This window comes from Odocoileus virginianus, chromosome 33, assembly GCF_023699985.2.
Source record: "Odocoileus virginianus isolate 20LAN1187 ecotype Illinois chromosome 33, Ovbor_1.2, whole genome shotgun sequence".
Lineage (NCBI taxonomy): Eukaryota > Metazoa > Chordata > Mammalia > Artiodactyla > Cervidae > Odocoileus > Odocoileus virginianus.
In genome coordinates, this window is record NC_069706.1 from 13,435,697 (window position 1) to 13,454,898 (window position 19,202).

Consider the following 19,202-nt stretch of genomic DNA (forward strand, 5'->3'; position numbering starts at 1 on the left):
AGTCGGACATGACTTAGTGATTAAACAACAACAACAAAAACAGTAAATCACACCCGCATCACAACCATAAATCACAACCGCATATTAACAATGGTGGGCAATAGGGGAAGGGCAGATAGCAATTCTCTGTAGTGTCTTTGCAACTTTTCTATAAATAAAAATTTATTCCAAAATTTGAAAAAAGCTTATTAAAAAATTCAAATAGTTTCTCTCCTGGTGTTAGGTTCTTCCCTGGTATCCCAGTGATTAAGACTTTGCCTTCCAATGTGGAGAGTACAGATTTGATCCCTGGGTGGGGAAGCTAAGATCCTAATGCCTTGTGGCCAAAAAACCAAAACAAAAGCAATATGGTAACAAATTCAATAAAGACTTAAAAAAAAAAAATGGTCCACATCTATTCACGGAATAGAAAAGGACATATTAGGTTGAACATGATTGTCCTCTGATGCTTACCTCCAGGCTCCCCTGTTCTCCAAAGGCCCATTCTCTCATGTGTCCTTTTGATGATGTTCTAAGGATGCCGGATGCCTAGTAAGTGTTTGTGGGACTGAAATGAATACATCCACCATCATTAAATTGCTTCTATGATACAAGCCGGGTTGAAATAATGGCTCTAAATGGCTGATTCATCTTTGGGTGAAAAATTTGACACCCTTGCCTTCACGCCTCAGTTCTCATTTAATTTCCAGTGAGAACTCAAGAGATTGAGCTCACTGCTGTTTGTTGAGGGACCCTCAGAACCAAATCGTGCTATGTCCTTCCACATCCTGTCAGACATGGAGATGAGGTTGTCCCCAGGACCTCTAAGCCCCTTCCAACCAAAGGAACTGAAATTCGATTCTACAGAAGCTTTCCCAGGGGGTAGGAAGGGTGCCCTCTGAGACCCAGATGCTCTTGCCTCAACCTGAAACGCTATGGCCGTTCTCCCCCATGTCCTCAACCTGTCTTTTGTCTGTGGAAAAGCTTTAGCGAAAGAGTAAGTTTAATTGGAAAAGTGAGAAAAGGCAGAATCACAGGAAACCAAATAATAATGTAGTCATTAAACACAGTCAAGGACCTTTATTTCCTTCTCGTGGGCTCCAGACCATGTTCTAAGCCATATCCTGTGAGCTGTCTTATAGATACTGAAATCACCACCCAGTGGAAGAAGTTAACTACATGATGACCAGGCTCTAGCCATGCAGAAGCTGCCACAGTTTTGAGAACTGGCCACAGGGACATGGAAACACACTAGCCCTGGAACTGAAGGAATTATACCTAAAATAATCAAAATGATGCTGGTCAGACCACTGATGACCCGTTTCAAGATGACTGTCAGAGTTGACTGTGCTATTTCTGCATGTAGCCCCCTCTGTCTATAAAATCTGTTGCCCACTGACTGTTGGGTGAAGGGGGGAAGTCAGCCTTTGGACAGGTATCCACCCTCCCCCCTGGTTGCACGGCATCCAAAATAAAGCAAACTTTCCTTTCTCCAACCTGGCTTCTTTAATGGCTTCTAAGTGGCAAGCAGCTAGATCTGAGTTCAGTCACAAAACCACAGTGAATTAGGTTGCAGGAAAATTACAGGCATACCTCAATTTATTGTGCTTCCCAGATATTGTGTTTTTTACAAACTGAAGTTTTATGGCATCTTTGTGTCAAACAAGTCTATCTTGCCACCTTTCCAATAGCATTTGCTCACTTCGTGTCTCTGTGTCACGTCTTGGTAATTCTCACATTTCAAACCCTCCGCCAGCAGAAAGATTATGACTCACAGAAGGCTCAGATGATGGTTAGCATTTTTTAGCCATCAAGTATTTTTAAATTAAGGTGCATACATTGTTTTATTTTTTTTTAGACAAAATGCTCTTGCACATTCGATTATAGTAAAGCACAAACAAAATTCTTAGGTGCACTGAGAAACCATAAACTTTGTGTGACTTGCTTTATTGAGATGCTTACTTTATTGCGGTGGTCTGAACCTGAGCCCATAGTTCTGAACCTGAGCCCATAGTATCTCCTATACTCTCTTTTGGAAACTGACCTTCACGATTGTCAAAGAAGAAAGCTCAGTTTGGTGGTTTGTCTTTAACACCTCTCCACTTGCTAACTATGTAGTACTTACTAATCTACATGGTTAGGAAAGAAAAGCTAGGCTTTTAATCTGAGCTCTAAGCAGGCTATAGTATTTAGTCAGAATTTGATAACATCACTTTATTTCCATTGGACTTATTGTTATGACTATTTTCTAACTATAGTAAGTGATATTGACATTATTTATGGATATGATAATACAGTTTCCTTTAAGAAGTTTATATGAGTGAAAAAAATCAGTGTAAAGAAATATTGAATACATGATGGTATAGTTAGTGTCTTAGCTCAGGCTGCTAAAACAAAGTGTCATAGACTGAGTGACTTAAACAACAGTTATTTCTCACAGTTCTAAAGGCTGGGAAGTCCAAGATCAAGGCACTGGCAGATCTGGTGTTGGGTAAGGACTCTCCTTCTGGTTTGTAGATGACTGTCTTCTTGTGTTCTTACATGGTGAACAACAGAGAGACAGGAAGCAAACTCTGGTGCTTCTTCATAAGAGGGCACTAATCCATTACGGGGGCCCCACCCTTGTGACTTCTATAACCCTGATTACCTCTCAAATACTCCACCTCCAGACACCATCACACTCAGAGTTAGGGTGTCAGCATAGGACCTTGGCAGGGTGAGGGGAGGACACAGGCATTCAGTCCCTAACATAAAATGTGTGTGTGTTTAGTCACTTAGTCGTGTCCGACTCTGTGGCCCCGTGAACTGTATGTAGCCTGCCAGGCTCCTCTGTCCATGGAATTTTCCAGGCAAGAGTACTGTAGTGGGTTGTCATTTCCTCCTCCAGAGGATCTTCCCAACCCAGGGGTTGAACCTGAGTCTCCTGCATTGGCAGGCAGATTCTTTACCATTCACCTGGAAAGTGGTGAATGTGGTGAATTGTGTGCAGTGATTGAGGTTTTGGAAATGCTGTTCTGTAGCCCTTTGACCTACAGCCTGGGCTCTGGAATTAGACAGACCTGGGTCTGTGCCATTCACTGGTTGAATGACTTTGGCCAATCACTTATGTTCTTTCTGAGCCTCACCTAATTAACCTATAAAGAGAGGGTGATAATGAGTGTATCTACCTGCCAAGGTATTTAGGAGCAGAATGAGTTAGTGCTGGACTCGTAGTGATGCTTCATATGTGAGAGCTCTGGGTACATGGAATGAGGAAGCAGAAACAGAAGTGGACTTAGATTCATGTTGTGACCCATGGCTGAAGACGACTAACCAGGGAAGATTTCTCTTTTGGTCCCCAGCAGTTTCCTTTCTCTCTAGATTTAAATTATAAATTTCTAGGAAACCGTCAGCCCTCACTTGCCATGCCCACCATCGCCACCCTGTCCCCAGGTAGCTTTACGTTTTCAAGATAAATGATTAAACCTGCAGGAACATCCCAGTCATGTCCTCAGTGCTCAGCTCTGGTTTGCCAGCGCTGCTGTGCTCATGAGGCGTGAGTCTTCCTGGTGTGGCATTTGGGGATAAAAAAGATGGATTTAGCTGCTTCATCCCCCAGAAGTGACTCAGCTGCTCTAAGCTGAGTGACAGCCATGGCAGTTGGAGCCCTGGGGACTTCTGTGCCTCAGTGCTACGCTCGTTCTAAACAACCGTGCTTTGCTCTCTCTTAGATCCTTGTAGCAACCATCTTCTCTAGCTGCTCTGACATGCTTATCCGTCTCCTTCTAGGATTTGTCCTTGTGGACACATCCAGCTGTTGGTTGCCTTCCTTCTAGCTGGAGAATGTTGCCGAGGTTTCCATCATGCTAGTTCTGTCACACAAGGTCAGACTGAAAGAAACCGACCATGCATGATATTCACTTACTGACATCTTGTACCCGCATTTCTCAGGGTCTGGTCTGAAGACCTCCTGCATGAAGGTCCTTGGACATGACCCCTGCCCCTCAACCCGCATGTATCCTAATTCCTGGGGTAGAGCGCCCCAGATAATCACCTGCTAAATTTTTAAAACAGCTCCTCTTCGTTGACATATATACACCACCATGCATGTAATAGCTAGCTATTGGGAACCTGCTATAAACCATAGGGAGCTCAGCTCGGTGCTCTATAATGACCTAGCGGGGTGGGGAGGGGGTAAAGGGTGGCAGGGAGGGGATACATGTATATCTGTAGCTGATTCACTGTGTTGTACACCAGAAGCTAACACAACCCTGTAAAGCAATTATACTCCAATAATTTTTAAAATGCAATTAAAAAACAGCTACTCCCCATATATCTAGGGCAATAAAACTGACTCAGTTTTCTGTATTGTTAAGCTGATGATGATACTGCTTAAGTGGGAAGGTAGTTCTTAAGTGAATAGAATTGATGGCAACAAGGATTTTGGAGTAGGACAGGTCTGGTTTTAAATCTTGACCCCCACCACTTTCTCCTTTTCTTGAGCCTCGACCTGCTCATCTGTGAAAGGGGGATGCAAACAGTTTTTATCACCCAGGGCTATTTTGGGAGTTAAATGAGGTGATTTGATCCTAAAATGTAATAAGTGCTGAATAAATGTTAGCTATTGTTGTTACTGTCTAAATGTGAGGGTTTTTTTTTAAACCTTTAAATTAGGGGAATAATAGCATCTACCATCTAGGGCAGGGGTTGACAAACTTTTTCTGTAAATATTTGAGGTTATGTGGGCCATGCAGTCTTTGTTACAGCTACTCATCCTATTGGTGTAATGCAAAAGCAGCCATAAACAGTACATAGATGAATGAGAATGGCCAGTGTTCCAATAAAACTTTATTTGCAACATCAGGGAGGGGACTGGCTTTGGCCCATGGTCATAGCTGGCTAATCCCTCACGTAAGGTGTTGTGAAGATTAAATGAGATGAGACTTGTAATGAGCCTAGCGAGACTTTGCCAACAGAAGTCTATATAGTCAGAGCTATGTTTTTTTCCAGTAGTCATGTATGGGTGTGAAAGCTGGGCAATAAAGAAGGTTGAGTGCCAAAGAATTGATGCTTTTGAATTGTAGTGTTGGAGAAGACTCTTAAGAGTCCCTGGGATAGCAAGGAGATCAAACCAGTCAATCCTAAAGGAAATCAACCCTGAATATTCATTGGAAGGACTGAGGCTGAAGCTGAAGCTCCAATCCTTTGGCCACCCGTGTGAAGAGCTGACTTATTGGAAAAGACCCTGATGCTGGGAAAGATTGAAGGCAGAAAGAGAAGGGGACAACAGAGGATGAGATGGTTGGATGGCATCACTGACTCAATGGACATGATTTTGAGCAAACTCCAGGAGATGGTGAAGGAGAGGGATGCCTGGTGTGCTGCAGTCCATGGGGTCACAAAAAGTCGGACACAACTTAACTGAACAACAATAGTGCCTGGCATAGAGAAAGGATTCCAACTGTTCCATCCTGATTTGAACTCTAGGCTTTGCTTCTTTCTCCAGGGGAAGGAAAGCATCTTGTGAGCAGGACTTTTCAACAGAAGGATCAGTGCCATCCTCTGCCCCAAGTCAAAGCTAAATGTTCATCTCAGCACCTGGAGCCTGGCATTGCCACCGCCTCTGTCCTTCCCTGAGGATGGAGGTAAAATGCCAATCCATGGGGTGTGATTAATTTTCTCTGTCCCACACTTCACCCCAGGGTGTGTTGCCATTTTCAGCGTGTGTCCTGTGGAAATCAGGTTGCCCGTCTGAACCGTGATGGCTGAGAAATGAGGATACTCACATCTTCGGAATGGTTAACTATGCACCTTTGCATCCGTAGGTTCATTTAACCCTCATCCGAAGGCTGTATAATGCGGTGAAGGCATGTGGCTAGGGAAAAGAGAGAGAGAGGCTAGATTTGAATTCTATTTCTGTAGCATTCAGGTTACATGATGTTGGCCAAGTCATTTTCCTTCTCTAAGCTTCAGATACATCCTCTATTAAATAGAGATTAGATGAGATTGTACACATAAAGCCTCTAGCACAGTTTAGCACATGATAGCTGTTAAATCCCATTTTGTAAAGGTAGAACATGATACTAAGAGGTAAAAAGGCTCACCGACGATCATGAAACTGGTGATTGGCCTCAGTTCAAAGATCTTTAACTCTGGCCCCCAGTTGGTTTTCAGCATGCCCCCCTCATCCTCACCACCCCTGACTGCTTCCTGGGACTCTTGCTGCTTTCATCCAGGACTGTGCTCCATGTTCAGTGACTAAAATTATTGGAGATAGTGACATTGCTGTCAGGGAGCTTGCAAGCTTGTGACCATTCATCACTGTAGTGGATTAAATAGTGCCCTTCCAAAATGCATATCTGCCCAGGGCCTCAGAATGTGAAATAAGGTCTTTTGAAATAAGGGCTTTGCAGGGGTAATTGAAGGTTAGAATGAGATCACACTGAATTAGGGTGGGCCAATGAGACAGAAGAGGACTGAGAAGGACACGCAGAGTCACGTGGGAGAAGGCGACAGGGAAACCGGCAGAGGTTGGAGTAATGCTGCCACAAGCCAAGGGTTGCCAGGAGCCACCAGGATCTGCAAGAGGCGAGGAGGCCGCTGCCTGCCTGAGCCTTTGGAGAAAACACAGACCTGCCTCTGGCTTCCAGACACTATCTAATCCACTAATATTTAATCACCGTGAGAGAATAAGCTCCTGTTGTCCTAAGGACCCGGTTTGTGGTAGCCACAGGAAAGATACCATCCTAGACTCCAGGTGTGAACAGATGGGGCTGTTGGGCTCAGCACACCTGTGCAGGGAAGGGGCGGCCATGACGGGACAGAGTATGTCTTTGAGAAGCTCAGCCCCTTCTCTTACCAGCTTTGAGCCAACAAATAAGGAATCACAAACAAGGAAAAGTGTTTGTTAAGAACGAGAACATCCCAATCCTTCTGGCTTGTGGTAAAGATTAAAAAGAGATGGTGCGGAGCCTCTCTGGTGGTCCAGTGACTAAGACTCCGTGCTCCCAATGCAAGGGGTCCAGGTTCAATCCCTGGTCAGGGAACTGGATCCCACATGCCGCAACTAAGAGTTCGTATGCTGCAAGATTCACATCCTGCAGCTCCCCCCCCCCCAAAAAAAAGAGAGAGAGAGAGAGAGAGAAAGATGCTGTGGCAGAGCATGGTGATAACAAACGTATCAAGCATAACTGTGCATCAAGCATGGTGTGTCTCTGTTAATTCAGTCCTCACAACAGCCCAGGGTGGAAGGAATTAGCAGATGCAGGGAACGCGATGTTGGCTTCAGAGTAAAGCAAGAACATTCCCTTCCCTATGTCTCCTCTACTGATGAAGGGTCGTCAGACTATTGCATCCTTTAAAACCCAGCCATTCACTCTGGAAATGTGGCCTAAAGGCACCTCTTGGATGCACGCAGAGATTTATCTCTGAGAATGCTCATCCCAGCGCTGCTTCTAGTGTGGGAAATGGCAAACAACCTAAGTGTCTGGGGGTTGGTGAAGTGATTCATGACACAGCCACAAATAGCAAAGCACACAGCCTTTCACACTGCTGCTGGGGAAGAGCATCCAAGGACGTGTGGAAATGCTCATGGAATGTTCAGTGAAATGAGCAGGTAATAAAATGGTGAGACCCTAACTTTGTATTAAAAAACCAGACTTTCATGATGGTGTGTGTGTGTGTGTGTGTGTGTGTGTGTGTGTACGTATATATATAGGGCTTCCCAGGTGACTCTAGTGGTAAAGAACCCACCTGCCAATGCAGGAGACATAAATGAGATGCGGGTTCGATCCCTGGGTCGGAAAGATCCCTGGAGGAGAGCACAGCAACCCACTCCAGTATTCTTGCCTGGAGAATCCCATGGACAGAGGAGCCTGGAGGGAGACAGTCCATAGGGTCGCAAAGAGTCAGACACAACTGAATGACTTAGTTTGTGCATCTGTGCATATGTATATATGCACATAACATCTTGAACTACTCACATCTTGATATGTGTTTTTGCACTCTTTAAAAAAATGCACGTTTATATGTAACATTATACATATAAAACACACACATATATAAAACCATATGTATCACCCTATATATGCATACTACATATATAACATATATAATCACATGAATTTCCATATGTATGCATTGGAAGAATGTACATAAAAAAGTTAACGTCAGTATTTGAAGAGATATGTATATACATAGATCCACATACATGCATAGTGTTATGGATTGAATGTTTATATCCCCCACAAATTCATATGTTGGAGCCTTAATCCCCAGTGAGGCTGATTTGGAGATGGGAAAGCTGCTGTTCAGTGGCTAAGTCCTATTCAACTCTTTGCAACCCCATGAACTGCAGCACATCAGACTTACTTCACCGTCTCCCGGAGCTTGCTCAAACTCATGTTTGTTGAGTCAGTGATGCCATCCAAACATCTCGTCCTCTGTCGCCCGCTTCTTCTTCTACCTTCAATCTTTCCCAGCATCAGGGTTTTTTCCAGTGAGTCGGTTCTCCGCATCAGGTGGCCCAAGGATTAAAGCTTCTGCTTCAGCATTAGTCCTTCCAATGAATGTTCAAGGTTGATTTCCTTTAGGATTGACTGGTCTGATCGCCTTGCTGTCCAAGGGACCCTCAAGAGTCTTCTCCAGTATCACAGTTTAAAAGCATCAATTCTTCGGTGCTCAGAACTGAGATTAAATGAGGTCATTAAAAGTGGAGCCCTGATCTCATAGGGTTAGTGTCTTTCTAAGAAGAGACACCAGAGACTTCTCTCTGCATGCACACAAAGAGGGCCATGTGAGTACAGTGAGAAGGTGGCTATCTGCAAGCCAGGAAGAGAGTTTTCACCAGAAGCTCACCCTGCCAGACCTTGATCTGGAACTTCTAGCCTCCAAAACCAGAAGAAAATAAATGTCTATAGTTTAAGCTACGCAGCTTCTGTTGTTTTGTTATGGTAGCCGTAGTGAACTAGTATACGTGCATATATACATTGTTGTTCAGTTGCTAAGTTATGTCTGACTCATTGCAACCCCAGGGACTGTAGTATGCCATGACAGAGGAGCCTCTGTCCTCCGCTGTCTCCCAGAATTTTGCTCAAATTCGTGTAATAATTGCCTCCCGCTCTTCCTCAGTAGCATTTTGGATACCTTCTTGACCTAGGGGCGCTCATCTTCCAGCATCATACCATTTTGCCTTTTCATACTTTCCATACCCCGTGTCCATGGGGTTCTCCAGGCAAAAAGACCACGTGCTCCAGTGGACCACATCTTGTCAGAACTCTTCACTATGACCCATCCATGTCGGGTGGCTCTGCACAGCATGGCTCGTAGCTTCATTGACTTACACAAGCCCCTTTGCCATAACAAGGCCATGATCCATGAAGGGGGCATATATACATACATACATGCAGATATATTTGTATACAGGCATATATATGTAAGGGCTTCCCATGTGATGCAGTTGGTAAAGAATCTGCCTGCCAATATAGGAGACATGGGTTTGATCCCTGAGTCGGGAAAATCCCCTGGAGGAGGAAATGGCAGCCCACTCCAGTATTCTTACTTGGAAAATCCCATGGACAGAGGAGTCTGGCAAGTTACAGTCCATGGGGTCACAAAGAGTCGGACACGACTGAGTGCACGGGCACACACACACACACACACACACACACACACACACGTAGTGTCTTTCTATATATTTGGTAATTATATGGTTCTATGTGTGTGTGGCATATATATGGTCTTATATTTTTTTGATATATGGCTTTACTTATATGACTATATATATATATATATATATATATATATATATATATAACTGTCAATATAAGGTCAGAAGAATGTCCATCAAAATGTGGTTCCCTCTGGGCAGAGAGGTTGTAGATGACATTTTACCTCCTTCTTTGCTTATGTCTATTATCTGAGTTTTCTACAAGAAACTTGTATCATTTCATGTTACTATTACTTATATTACTTAGTATTCCTAAAAGATAATTATTAATGGTATTGCTAAAAGTAATTATCACACCCATTTTTCTGCCTAAAAACGCTGGTCTTGGAGACTGGGACAGGATGAACGGCCATGGTCAAAGGGACCAAGACTCAGAAGCTGGGACCAGGCAGGGACTGCCAAGGGCACGTTATAACCTTGAACAGGTTTGGGTGACCCCGCCTGAGCCTCCTCCTGCCTTGTAACACGGTTCCCATGGAAACGTGCTTTCTAGTTTCTAAAGGGCCTGCTCACAAATACAGACTTGGAACACTGGCAAAGATCCGTGTGCCTTCTTGGGGTGTGAAGGTCGCTGGAGCAAGGCGGGGACTGTCCCAAAGAGCATTCTTGAAAAGCCATATGGCCCCGGGGGTCTTGACGCCTGCATTTTATGTCTCCTGCACAGATCAGCTGGACATCATCTCCATGGCAGAGACAACCATGAGACCGGAGGAGATCGAGCTGGAGATGGCGAAAATCCAGCGTCTCCGGGAAGTCTTGGTCCGACGGGAATCTGAGCTCAGGTTTATGTAAGTGCTTGGGGGAAGTGGCCAAGAAAAGGAAGGAGTGAGGAGGGGGAGGCTGCCCGGGAACCTGACATTTACTGTTTATAACTGTGTGCCAGGCACATTCTCACTGCTACCTCGAGAAGTGGGTATCTGTGGTATCTATTCTTCTATTTCTCATTCCTGTGTGCTCACTCTCGCAGTCATGTCCGACTCTTTGCGACCCCAGGGACTGCAACCTGCTAGGCTCCTCTGTGCATGGAATTTTACAGGCAAGAAATACTGGAGCAGCATTTCTTCCTCCAGACGATCTTCCTAACCCAGGGATTGAACCTGCATCCCTTGCGTCTCCTGCATTGGCAGGTGAATCCTTTACCTCTGGTGCCTCCTGGGATGCCCTGTTTCTTAGTATATAACTGTTAGCAATATAAAACCCTATAAAAGATGATTAAATTACTGTCTGGGTCTTGCTTTCTTGGGTTTTTTTTTTCCTATTTTTATTGTTTACATTCTCGAAGAACATAGAACTTATATTTGGTTCTAAAATTATAATTAAGCTTCTGTTCTTATCTATAGATTTTTTCTAACATTAGAAACATATCACTAAGGGTGAGATGAATCGAGAGATCAAAATGGCATACATATACTGGTGGTGGTGGTTTAGTCGCTAAGAGTCGTGTCCGCCTCTTGTGACCCCATGGACTGTAGCCCACCAGGCTCCTCTGTCCATGGGATTTTCCAGGCAAGGATACTGGAGTGGATTGCCATTTCCTTCTTCGGGGGATCTTCCCGACGCAGGAATCAAACCCAGGAATCGAACCCAGGTCTCCTGCATTGCAGGCAGATTCTTTACCGACTGAGCTATGAGGGAAGCCCAGTACAGATACTACCATGTGTAAAATAGATAGCTAGTGGGAACCTGAAGCTTAGTGCAGGGGGCTCAGCTCGGCGCTCTGTGGTGACCGAGGGGAGTGGGATTAGGGGGAGGGAGGTCCTCAAGGGCAGGGATGTGTGTGTACATATAACTGATTCATGTTGTTATACAGCAGAAACGAATACAACATTGTAAAGCGACTATACCCCAATTTTAAAAAGATTATTAGCGTTGACAATATACTCCCCATGTTTTAAACAGAAAGGAGACAGAGAACGTGAGCTCTGCATTAAAGTGCTGAAGGGCTCTCTTCAGCCTGCAGGTGCTCAGAGGGGCCAAGGTTGCTTTTGTGACAATGGCTCTCACTGAGCATTTCCTGACCTTTGCATTGTGTGTGTGTGTGTGTGTGTACATGTTATCCCCACATCTGGCACACACACATCAAGTGCTCAGAGACATGATAGGCCAACATGCAAGCTCCAGCCGTGGGCCAGGCCTGTGTAAGCTCTTGACTTGTGACCTCACTAAATTTCCCCATCGTGCTTGTGAGTCTGATCGCTTAGAGACAAATGTCAACAGTAGACACTTGAATAAATCAAATTATCTAAAAGATACAGAAGGATGTCAGTGCTGTCAGGACATATTTCGGAGGCTCAGTGACATGCTCCCAGGGAGGGGCTGGCTTCTTGGCCCTCGGAAGTCTTGCTAGCAGCCTGCAGACAGCGGTGGATAACAATGAGGGTTCCCCCCCAAGCCCCACCTTTAGACTATGTAGCCTTGCCTGGAGGCATAGAACTTGATTGATCTCAGAGATGCACAGTGGACTCCGAGATGGCTAGGTTGAAATCATGGCCCACTCAGACCTGGACAAACGCCTCATCCATCATCTGTGGCCTCCTGGGCTAAGGGGCTGGGTGTCAACCCTTCTGGAATTTGGTTTCCTGGTTCTTTCTCAAAGCCAGGCCTTCATACTGCTACAGGGTTTAAGGTGTAGGTGGGTCTCAGTCTTGTCTGCATTTTAGAGAAGGAATTGGAGGTTAAGAAACTGACCCGAGGTTGCTTTAGCTAATAAGTAGCTAAGGTAGGATGCAGTCTGAGTCCAGAGTTTTCATTAAGTGAGTGAATGAGTGAAGGAAGGAGGGAAGGAAAGAATGAAGGAAGAAAGGAAGCTCTGAATGTATTTCCCAAGATGATGCCTTGAAGAGTGTAAGCTCTTGAGGGCAGAGATCTATTCCATCATCTTCTCTGTTGAATTCTCCCAGAATCTTGAGCAGTGCCCAGCATTTATTAGGCCAATTAGTATTTGATGAATGTGGAAAAATTGTTCTTTCACACTCCATCCTTACCCCAATAGCTTCCCCTCACACACACACACACACACACACACGAGACACCTTTGCATAGGATATGGGGGAAATAGAATTTTAGACTGTACTAAGCATTTACAGGCTCAGGTGGGAAGCTCCAAGTGAGAGGAATGTGACAGCCCTTGACTGAAACAGCCCCAATAACTGCCGCTGTAATAACCAGGACGAGATTGGTTTTGTCACACCTGCTCGGAAGTAATCAAGTCACTACCCCTCCGCTCCCCTGGAGCCTGTGTGAGTCAGGTCATATTTCATGGCAGAGAGTGTCTTCTCACTTTACTATCTCCTGCCGTGCTGACTCTTTCTGGATCTAGAGGCTGCTGTCCCAACACCCCCGAAGATCAGCATTGTCCCTTCGTGGGTTTCTGTTTTCTCTCTGGGTCTTGCCCTCTCCTCTGGGACTCCTTCTGCGAGTTCTGCCTCCCTGCCCCTCCCCGGGAGCTAACATGACCTCATGGGAAGCGGGCTCAGGATCATCCTGCTCTCTCCTGTCCTTGTCTGTGTCCTTGGGCACACAACAGCTTTCAGAAGAACTGTTTCCCTCAGGTACTGATACACTGCACACATTCTATGTGTGTTGTACACATTTGCTCACTTATTTTAACTTCTTGAATCCTCATAAACCCACTCTGAGGGAGTGGGTTCTATTCCTTATACTTTATCGATGAGAAGACTGCAATTATAGAGGTGAAATAACTTTTTCAAGGTCACCAGCTTGTAGAGGTGGAACTGGGATTTGAACTCAAGGTGTCTTTCTGAGGGGCAGAGCCCTGAACCCTAAGTTAGCCTCTTACTTATTCCCAGCAGAAGGACGCCTTTTCTCTTCGCCTCACTCTTCTAGAATGCAAGGGCAGACTCCTGCTGGGAGGCCCCCAATCTCACAATCCCACACTGGGTGTCATCTTGTTCCACCATCTTGAATGCGATTGGGCAGAAACAGAAATGACTCTGATGCATCAGGCTTTGGACTTTTTCATACCCTTTCTCTGGGGAGAAGTGATTTATTTGAAGCCTAAAATGAGCTCCAACTTAGTCCAGGTTTTCAAGTCAACCTGCTGGGAATTTGCAGTAGTGCCGTGTTCCTCTAAGGGTCCTTGGGGACCACAAGAGTCAACATTTATAGAACCCGCACTGTGGGTAAGGCCTTTGCGGAGCCCTATGCACACATTATCATATAACCTGTAATAAGTGCTTGCTAATGGAAGGACCAATCAGGTGCGCCCCCAGCATACCTGCTCACCCTAAATAAGGCTCACAGGGTCAGGTTCAGAGAAGGGCTATGAGTGACCCCAGCGAGCACATGTCTCCACCATACCACCGGGTGCATCTGCTCTGAATGTTTTCCCTTCACTGGCCTCCTGCTTTCCAAGTTCTTAACTGGCGTTTAGAGATCTCCCTCTTGAAATCTGGCAATTTTATGAGCTTCATTTGAAAGGGGCAATAAACGCCTCAGTATCACGAAAACACCTCTTTAATTGGTGGCAAATGTCCAGGAGGTGAAACTTGAAGCCTCCTTTGTTCCGCCCTTGACCCCCCAATGCCACCCACCTGCCATTCCCTCCCACTGCGGCCCGGTCCCCATGCCTCTCGCCATCCTGGCCTGCAGAGGCTGTCAACAACCCCAGATTGATTTTCTCACCCTTGATTCCAGCACTGACTCACACCATTAGCTTTCCATAACTCCTCCTGCAGCCCCTGCCGGCCCGCCTCAGCTCTTCTGCATCATCTCTGCAAGCCTGGTCCTGCTGTTTATCTGGGTTTCAGATAATTAAGTATCTTCGGAGGTGAGGGAGGGGGCGGTTATCTTCATTTTACACTGTGCTCTGGGCAGCGGTATCTTCTAATTAATAAAAGTCAGAGCTGCAGTGGGCAGCAGAGATGGGTGTGTGAAGGATAGATTTCAGGAGCACAGTCCTTGAGTTCCAGTATCTCCAGACTCTGGGCTTGGACCCCAGTAACTTCGTTTTATTAAGAAGGACTGAGCAGAAATAGAGACACAGAGGTAGAGAACAAACATGTGGATACCAGTGGGAAAAGGAGGGGCGGGATGAATTGGGAGCTTGAGATTGACATATACACATTATTGATACTATGTATAAAATAGATCATGAGAACCTATTTATAGCACAGGGAATTCTACTGAGTGCTCTGAGGTTACCTAAATGGGGAGGAAGTCCAAAGAGGGGACCTATGTATAGGTGTAGTTGATTCACTTTGCTGTATGGTAGAAGTTAACACAACGTCGAAAAGCAACTGTTGCTGTTTGTTCACTTGTGTCGGACTCTTTGCAACCCCATGGACTGCAGCATGCCAGGCTTCCCTGTCCTTCACCGTCTCCTGGGATTTGCTTAAACGCATGTCCCTTAAGTTGGTGATGCTATCCAACCACCTCATCCTCTGCCACCTTCTCCTTTTGCCCTCAATCTTTCCCAGCATCAGGGTCTTTTCCAGTGAGCTGGCTCTTCACATCAGGTGGCCAAAGGACTGTAGCTTCAACTTCAGTCCTTCCAATGAATATTCAGGGTCCATTTCCTGTAAAGCAACTATACTCTAATAAAAGTTAAAAAAATAATAATAAAAAGAAGAACCAAGCGTGGTGAAGCACTCGGGCCCTAGAACCTGGAAGAGATTCAGGGTATGGTGGTAGAGGGTTCATGAGTTGTAAACAGCAACTTTTCAAATACTTGCTGTGCTGGGCCGTGTTCTAAGTGCTTTCCTTACCACAACTTAATCGACATACAGCACCCTCCCTGCCCTTTTTATAGATGAGGAAATTAATGCTCAGAGAGGTCAAGTAACTTGCCCAGTGTTGTTCAGCGTCCACGAAACAGCAGACAGTGATATAACCCAGCACTCTGAGTCCAGAGTCCATGATTTCAGCCATCAAGCTGTAGGCTCTCTCAGCTGATTTTGAACCCCAGTTCTATTTCTTATTGACTCTGGGGACTGGAGCGAATCTTGCCCTATTCTAGCCTCAGTTTTCCCCTCTGGTCAATGGGGTGTTGATGCTTCCCTGACAGCATTGCCGCAAGGGATGGAAAGAGAGGACACATGAAAGTAGGAGGCTCTTCCTAGGTTACAGGCAAACCAAGATTCCCTTCCCTTCTCTAACTGTTAATGCCTTGAGGGAAAAGGACCAGGGATGCTTAGTTATCGCCAGAGAAGACCCAGAAAACCACCTCTCTCCCCTAAGATCTGGGAGTGACTCTTACCCGCCAAGTCCAACTCTGCTCTGGGGACTTGACTTTATTATTGTTGTTATTTTTAAAAATTTTGGTACCCCTGCCTCCTTTTTACCTTTAATGAGCTGATAATCCTGAAGCCTGTTAGGAAAAGCTTCAAGCCAAAGGCAAAAGGAAGCATGTGCATTTATGTAACTTGACACTTCTCAGCCACGTTTGGCAGTTCTGCGTCACTCTGGTTGCACCCTGGGTTTTAAATAGCATCTCTCCTAAGAACAGGTCACCGTTGCCGGAGCCACTGTACATATCAGGTGGTGGGAAGAGATGCCTTTAATTGCAGAAGATCTAAAAAGCAATTTGTCTTAGACAAAATATACCAGAGTGTGAGGAGCTGGGAAAGGAAAAAGGAAGGAGGCCTTAAGGGAAGATGAAAAAAGATGACTGAAGAGGATGGAGGGTGAGTGTTCCAGACCTCTGAATGGAAGGACCCTCCTGAATTCCTAAGTGTATGCAGAGGTAGGGATGAGGGTAAGGACGGCTGATCAAATAGAGAAAAAATATACCCCATTGGATAGGCGTCTGCTGCTCCTTATTGCCTGTCCAAGTCAGAACAAGCTTTGGGAAAGGAAGATCTTCTCTCTGGGTGCTTTGACTGTCTTACCATAAAGGGTTTCATGCCCTTGGCCCCAAGGATCTCCCCTGGACTCTGCTGAGCTGGGAAGGGGAACACTGTATTCGGTTCCGATGATGGTTACTTTTATGTGTCAACTTGACTGGGCTCTGGGGCACCCAGATGCCTGTTTAAACATTCTCTTGGGTGTGCCTGTGAGGATGTTTCTGGATAAAATTAACATTTGAACCCACAGACTTGACTCATTAGAAAATACCCAGATGCTGGGAAAGGTAGGAGGAGAAGGGGATGATAGAGGAAGAGATGGCTGGATGGCATCACTGACTCGATGGACATGAGTTTGAGCAAACTCCGGGAGCTGGTGATGGACAGGGAAGCCTGGTGTGCTGCGATTCATGGGGTCGCAGAGTTGGATATGACTGAGTGACTGAAAAACAACCACAGAGTTGAGTAAAGTAAAGCAGATCAGTTCAGTTCAGTCGCTCAGTTGTGTCCGACTCTTTGCGACCCCATGAACCGCAGCACACCAGGCCTCTCTGTCCATCACCAAATCCTGGAGTCCACCCAAACCCATGTCCATTGAGTTGGTGATGCCATCCAACCATCTTATCCTCTGTCATCCCCTTCTCCTCCTGCCCTCAATCTTTCCCAGCATCAGGGTCTTTTCCAGTGAGTCAGCTCTTTGCATCAGGTGGCCAAAGTATTGGAGTTTCAGCTTCAGTATCAGTCTTTCCAATGAACACCGAGACTGATCTCCTTTAGGATGGACTAGTTGGATATCCTTGCAGTCCAGGGGACTCTCTAGAGTCTTCTCCAACAACACATTTCAAAAGAATCAATTCTTCGGCGCTCAGCTTTCTTTATAGTCCAACTCACATCCACATTGCACCTCCCCAGTGTGGGTTGGCCTCATCCAATCCGTTGAAGACGTGAGAAGCGCAGGAAGCAAGAAGGAACTTTGCCTGCCTGACTGCATGAGCTGGGGTGTCAATCTTTCCTCCTACCTTTGGACTTGAACTGAAAAATCAACTCTTTTTGGGTGTGGCGCTTGCCAGCTTTGGACTGGGACTTATGCTTTTGGTTCTTCTGGGTCTCCAGGTTGGCGACATACAGATCTTGGGACTTAGCCTCTGTAATCCTGTAAATCCTTATAAGGTTATATCTATCTATTCGTCTATCTATCTATCAATATCTCTCTCCAGCCTAGAGCTGTTGTGTATAACTGGGTGTGCACGAGCCCCATGTGACCATTTCAATTTAAATTACTGTGTGCTGTGCTGTGCTTAGTCATGTCTGACATTTTGCGACCCTACGGACTGTAGCCCACCAGACTCCTCTGTCCATGGGACTCTCCAGACGAGAATACTGGAGTGGGTTGCCATGCCCTCCTCCAGGGGATCTTCCCAACCCAGGAATCGAACCCAGGTCTCCCGCGTTGCAGGGGGATTCTTTACCGACTGAGCCACCAGGGAAGCCCCGAGTAAATTAGTTACAATTAAATAAAACTCAAAACACAGTCCTTCAGTAGTCTTAGCCACATTTCAAACGCTCCTTAGTCAATTCTGGCTAATGGCTATCCTAGTAGAAAGCCGTTGTTCTTTGTAGAGCATCACCCTCATCACGGAAGAAACTCTCACATCAGGAAGCATATTCCAGAATGTTCACGTCAGTCTGTTCCCACCCCGTCTCCCACCTTCTCATCTTCATCCATTCTCCCCCTGTGGCCCCCACCTCTGCTCGCCGTGGACCTCCTTTAAGTCCCTCCTCTTCCACGGCAGCCTTCATCCGGGCTGTTCCTTCTATCTAGATGCCCCCCCACTTCCCGCTCCCGCCTGATTAACTCTCCCCCTGCCCCCAGGGCTCAGATCCTGGGTCATTTCCTAGGGGAAGCCTTCCCAGCACTTTCCAGTCTGGGTCCCGTCCTGTCCCAGTCACCAAGGTCTTTTTCCCTCCATTTATGAATCTGTGCTTATCATGCAAGTCCGTGTTCTCCATCTCTCTCCTGCTCGTCTCAGCCTTGATGAGGATATAGGCTGAGCCGTTGAAACTCCTCACAGTGTAGGCAGCACCCAACACGTGGCCCATCTCAGAGTAGATGCTCCATGAAATTATACCTAATAAATTAGCAAGGGCTTGACTTGCCTTCTGTTTTTAGTGCCGGACTCATTTCCAGTTGGTTCCACCCACAGGATTCCTACAGAGGGAGGCCATGGTGCGGCAGCTCGCAGTGCACTTTACAAAGCGTATGAGCTTCCTGTGGCCGCTGTAACAAACGATACCAAGTTGGTGACTTAACACACGGGGGACTTCCTGGTGGGCCAGTGGTTAGGGCTTTGCACTTTTATGGCCCAGGGCCTGGGTTCCATCCCCGATTAGGTAATTAAGACCCTGTAAGCTATACGACAAGGCGAAAGAAACAAACACCTCCACACCCATTCTCTTGTCATTGTAGAGACCAGAAGTCTGCAGTGGGTTTCTGCCATCGAAGTGTTGGTGGGGCCAAGCTTCTCCTGGAGACTCATTTTCCAAGGGGAGGATCCTTTTCCGAGCTCTTTCCCACTTCCAGAGCCTCATGTCTTACGTTCCCTGCTGGTGGTCCCTTCCTCCATCTTCAGAAACCACAAGTGGTACCATCCAATCTCTGCTGGCATCAGCCCACCTGTATAATCCAAGATAACCTCCCCCTCCCAAGATCCCTA

At 46.0% G+C, this 19,202-nt stretch overlaps 1 protein-coding gene across 1 annotated transcript in view; it reads left to right on the top strand.

The window, feature by feature from the left end:
- Positions 1-19,202, top strand: part of BMERB1 (bMERB domain containing 1) — a 140,108-nt gene that overhangs the window by 72,444 nt on the left and 48,462 nt on the right. Inside the window, exon 2 of the mRNA XM_020872224.2 lies at positions 10,350-10,473. Coding sequence (XP_020727883.1) covers positions 10,350-10,473 — 124 coding nt within the window. The remainder of the gene's footprint in view (positions 1-10,349; positions 10,474-19,202) is intronic.